This window comes from Coregonus lavaretus, assembly GCF_964263955.1.
Source record: "Coregonus lavaretus genome assembly, chromosome: 2".
NCBI classification, from domain to species: domain Eukaryota; kingdom Metazoa; phylum Chordata; class Actinopteri; order Salmoniformes; family Salmonidae; genus Coregonus; species Coregonus lavaretus.
Window position 1 is genome coordinate 25,886,961 of NC_139989.1, and position 5,364 is coordinate 25,892,324.

General features: G+C 43.6%; 1 protein-coding gene across 1 annotated transcript; it reads left to right on the plus strand.

The window, feature by feature from the left end:
* The first annotated feature begins 289 nt into the window (after positions 1–289).
* LOC311148142 (general transcription factor II-I repeat domain-containing protein 2-like) lies at positions 290–2,805 on the plus strand. Its single transcript, XM_084185035.1, has 2 exons — positions 290–2,199; positions 2,380–2,805. The coding sequence occupies exon 1, from the start codon at positions 375–377 to the stop codon at positions 2,184–2,186; it is 1,812 nt and encodes a 603-aa protein (XP_084041161.1). The 5' UTR covers positions 290–374; the 3' UTR covers positions 2,187–2,199; positions 2,380–2,805.
* Positions 2,806–5,364: the final 2,559 nt, after the last annotated feature.

Genomic DNA, 5,364 nt, shown 5'->3' on the forward strand with positions numbered 1-5,364 from the left:
GTAGAACCCAGTTCTTACATTTGAATATAAAAATGTTCACTGTAATAGCTACTGTTAATTGGACAGTGTAGTTAGATTAACAAGAATTTAAGCTTTCTGCCCATATAAGACATGTCTATGACCTGGAAAGTTTGCTGTTACTTACAACAGTCATGCTAATCACGTTAGTGCATATTAGCTCAACTATCCTGTATACGGGACACCGATCCCGTAGAGCAGTGGTCACCAAACTACGGCCCGCGGGCCGGATACGGCCCGTCAGCACATTTGGCCCGGCCCTCTGAACAATACCAGAGACGCTATCGGATTTTTTTCCTATTTGGCCTCCAGAAAAAAAATCCTAGGCCCGGCCCTGTCAAAGAGAGAACGGAATAATGGCGAAAAGGTTAGGTAAGAGAAAAATTGATTCAGAATGCAGGGTATTTAACCTGCAGTGGACAAACGATTATTTTTTTGTTCAATGCAAAGAAAAGGCTGTTTGTCTCATCTGTCAAGAGACGGTGGCGGTATTCAAAGAATACAATCTTCGCCGACACTATGAATCCCGTCACAAAGACAAGTACGATAGCTTGCAAGGCCAAATACGAGCAGACAAACTCTCAAAGCTAAAAAGTGGACTACTATCTCAGCAGAATACATTTGTACGCCAAGCTCAGCTGAACCAGGCATCCGTTCGGGCCAGCTTTCGGGTTGCTAAACTGATAGCAAGCAGCGGTAAGCCTTTCACTGACGGAGAGTTTGTTAAGAAATGTATGGATGCTGTCGCGGAGGAGGTGTGTCCCGAGAAGAAAGATGCATTTAATGCCGTAAGTCTGTCGGCGAGTACAATCACCAGACGCGTTGAAGAAATCGGGAGTAATGTATATGCCCAGCTGCAGCAGAAGACGAAAGAATTTGACCTTTTTTCATTAGCACTGGATGAGAGCACGGACGTGCAAGACACAGCGCAACTGCTCATTTTTATTCGTGGAGTTAGCGCAAACTTTGAGATATGCGAGGAGCTGGCAGCCCTCCAAAGTCTCAAAGGGACTACAACGGGAGAGGATATTTTTGACAAAGTGTGCCAAACCATGGAGAAGTTGGACCTGGACTGGTCAAAGCTAGCTAGCATCACGACTGACGGGGCTCCTAGCATGGTGGGCGGAACTCGCGGTCTAATAGGACGCATGAACCGGGAGTTGGAAAAAAGGGGTCTCACCGCCCCGCTACGAGTCCACTGCCTAATTCACCAGCAAGCACTGTGCTGCAAAGTGTTGACGTGGGATTCTGTAATGAAGGTTGTGGTGTCGTGCATAAACTTCATCAGAGCAAAGGGACTTAAACACAGGCAGTTCCAAGAATTCCTGTCTGAACTGGAGTCTACGCACGGAGATGTGCTGTACTACACAGAGGTCCGATGGCTGAGCCGGGGCAGAGTTTTGAGGCGTTTTTACGAGCTGCTACCCGAAATTAACGCATTTCTTCATTTAAAAGACAAAACGGTCCCAGAGCTGATCGACCCAGAATGGAAATGGCACCTCGCATTTTTAACAGACGTGACAGAAATACTTAACAGCCTTAACTTGCAGCTACAAGGCGAGGGGAAACTCATTTGCGACATGTATTCACACATAAAAGCATTTGAGGTGAAATTAGCGCTGCTTTTGGAACAAGTGAAAAAGCGCAACTTCGTCCATCTTCCTGCTACCCAAAACCTGTCGACAGAGAACCCAGCGGTCCCGTTCCCAGCTGAAAAGTGCGTGGAAGCACTGGAAATGCTGAAGGCGGAGTTCGGTGTGCGATTCAGTGAACTACATGTTCATGCAAAAGAAATCCGTCTTTTTCAGAACCCCTTTGTTGCCGACATTGATGAAGCCCAGCCTTCATATCAGTTTGAGTTGGCTGAGTTACAGAACTGTGATGTTCTGAAAGACGCATTCAAGCCCAACAGTCTCATTGACTTCTATGCCGCCCTCCCAAACGACACATATCCAAACATCAAAAAACACGCAATGAAAATGTCCACAGTTTTTGGCAGCACGTATATCTGCGAGAAAACCTTTTCTCGCATGAAACTGCTGAAAACTCCGATGAGATCAAGATTGACAGATGAACATTTGCATCAGTGCTTGAGACTGGCTGTAACTAGAATGGAACCTGATATTCAACTTCTCACCAGCCAGATGCAGGCCCACAGTTCACACTGATGAACATACATAGGTAAGCTCACTTTTCTGACTTGAATGAGTCATTCTGAGCATAAACAAATATAATCATAATAAAATCTACTGGGATAAAATCCATCTTTACAACCATACTGGTAGTGAAATGTATTGTGCTGTGTAGGTGCTGTATCACTTAGTTCAGTTTCTCAACCTGCTTCCTTTGTGGTTTTCACAGGGAAGTTGATGAGAGAGAGCTGCAAACAGCGGTGTCTACAAGCCTACTGGAACCTACAAAAGGATTATAAGGAAGGAACACAAGAACTTTAAGAGACTGCTCATATGTGTCAGAGAGATTCTGCTCTGACAACTGAGCTGAACTTTTATCTGTTAAGATTGTGCATGGCACAACAGAAAGTTAATGTTCCATGGCTTTTTTTTCTATGAAGAACCCAGAGAGAGTTATTTAGTTATTATTTATTTCATAAATAGTGTTATTTATTTCCTGTTTTTTCTGTGAAGAACTCAGAGAGGGTTATTTAGTTATTATTTATTTCATTAATAGTGTTATTATTTGTTTCCTGACTTTTTTTCTGTAAAGAACCTGGAAAGGGTTATTTGGTTATGTGTGGCTTTCTGGAAAACAATAAATTTTTTAAGCTCCCCTACGATCGTCACACTTTTTCTGTTACAAACTGACACCGGCCCCCCATCAGAGAAGGGAAAAGTTATGTGGCCCTCACAGGAAAAAGTTTGGGGACCCCTGCCGTAGAGGTTAAAACATTTGTTCCCTCATCAATCTACACACAATACCCCATAATGACAAAGAAAATGTATTACATTTACATTTTAGTCATTTAGCAGACGCTCTTATCCAGAGCGACTTACAGTTAGTGAATGCATACATGTATTTTTTTATACTGGCCCCCCGTGGTAAACAAACCCACATCCCTGCCGGCCAAACCCTCCCCTACCTTGGACGACGCTGGACCAATTGTGTGCCGCCCATGGGTCTACCGGTCGCGGCCGGCTGCGACAGAGCCTGGGCTCAAACCAGGATCTCTAGTGGCACAGCTACTGCGCCACTCGGGAGTCAATATTAAATAAAAAAATTGAAATATCACATTTACATAAGGATTCAGACCCTTTACTCAGTACTTTGTTGAAGCACCTTTGGCGCAGCGATTACAGCCTCAGGTCTTCTTGGGTATGACGCTACAAGCTTGGCACACCTGTATTTGGGGAGTTTCTCCCATTCTTCTCTGCAAATCCACTCAAGCTCTGTCAGGTTGGATGGGGAGTTTCGCTGCACAGCTATTTTCAGGGTCTCTCCAGAGATGTTCGATCAGGTTCAAGTCAGAGCTCTGGATGGGCCACTCAAGGACATTCACAGACTTGTCCCGAAGCCACTCCTGTGTTGTCTTGGCAGTGTGCTTAGGGTCGTTTTCCTTTTGGAAGGTGAACCTTCGCCCACATCTGAGGTCCCGAGCGCTCTGGAGCAGGTTTTCATCAATAATCTCTCTGTACTTTGCTCCGTTCATCTTTCCCTCGATCCTGACTAGTCTCACAGTCCCTGCCGCTGAAAAACATCCCCACAGCATAATGCTGCCACCACCATTTTTCACCGTAGGGATTGTGCCAGGTTTCCTCCAGACGTGATGCTTGGCATTCAGGCCAAAGAGTTCAATCTTGGTTTCATCAGACCAGAGAATCTTGTTTCTCATGGTCTGAGAGTCCTTTAGGTGCCTTTTTGGAAAACTCCAAGCAGGCTGTCATGTGCCTTTTACTGAGCAGTGGCTTCCGTCTGGCCACTCCACCATAAAGGCCTGATTGGTGGAGTGCTGCATAGAGGGTTGTCCTTCTGGAAGGTTCTACCATCTCCACAGAGGAACTCTGGAGCTCTGTCAGAGTGACCATCGGGTGTTGGTCAACTCCCTGACAAAGGACCTTCTCCCCCGATTGCTCAGTTTGGCCAGGCGGCCAGCTCTAGGAAGAGTCTTGGTGGTTCCAAACTTCTTCCATTTAAGAATAATGGAGGCCACTGTGTTCTTGGGGGCCTTCAATGCTGCAGAAATATTTTGGTGCCCTTCCCCAGATCTGTGCCTCAACACAATCCTGTCTCGGCACTCTACGGACAATTCCTTTGACCTCATGGCTTGGTTTTTTCTCTGATGTGCACTGTCAACTGTCGGACCTTATATAGACAGATGTGTGCCTTTCCAAATCATGTCCAATCAATTGAATTTACCACAGGTGGACTCAAGTTGTAGAAACATCTCATGGATGATCAATGGAAACAGGATGCACCTGAGCTAAATTTCGAGTCTCATAGCAAAGGGTCTGAATACTTATGTAAATGTATGATTTCTGTTTTTATTTTTAATAAATTAGGAAACATTTCGAAAAAACAGTATTCACTTCGTCATTATGGTGTATTGTGTGTAGATTGATGAGGGGAAAAAATTATATAATCCATTTCAGAATAAGGCTGTAACTTAACAAAATGTGGAAAAAGTAAAGGGGTCTGAATACTTTCCGAATGCACTGTATGTAATGGTTAAATTATAATGATAATATTCCCCTAGGAACTCACTTGTTGAAGGCCACAGGACTGAAAATGAATAAATTCAACAACCATGTCTCTGTCACTAACAAATAGAGTTATGGGTGGTAACTCTACAATTCAATCAAAAATTCAAGGCACACTGGTAAATTATTGGAGGCGTGGCTTAGTGGGGGTATTAAATGTAAGTATACCTTACTCAAAAAAACTGCATTTGTATTATTCACATGAAGGTAGTACTTCAGCTATTTGTTTCTTAACTCATTTTTTTTTTAAGGTAATCGGTTTCCTCAAAATGTTTGAGTAGCCAGAGCTTATTTGGTTTTACAGCGCACTAAGCGATGCCTCCAATATAATTTTCCAGTATGTCTTGGCTTTTCGAGTGATTTGTAGAGTTACGATCCATGGCTGTATTTGTTAGTCACAGAGACATGGTTGTTGAATTCATTTATTTACATTCCTGTGTCCTACACCAAGTGAGTTCCTAGGTGAATATGATCAGTATAATTACATTCTTTATGACATTACATATCTCATGAGGCCTTATTTTGTGGCCTAGCTTCACCCTAATACAGTGGCCTGAAACTCATTGTTTACAGGCAACATCTGGCCTGCAAGTAAAAATTCCAGTTTTTCAAGAATCCTGATTGAAGGATTTCC

Excerpts from the sequence above, each read along its gene's own strand:
- LOC311148142 (XM_084185035.1), top strand. The coding sequence starts at position 375 with ATGGCGAAAAGGTTAGGTAAGAGAAAAATTGATTCAGAATGCAGGGTA.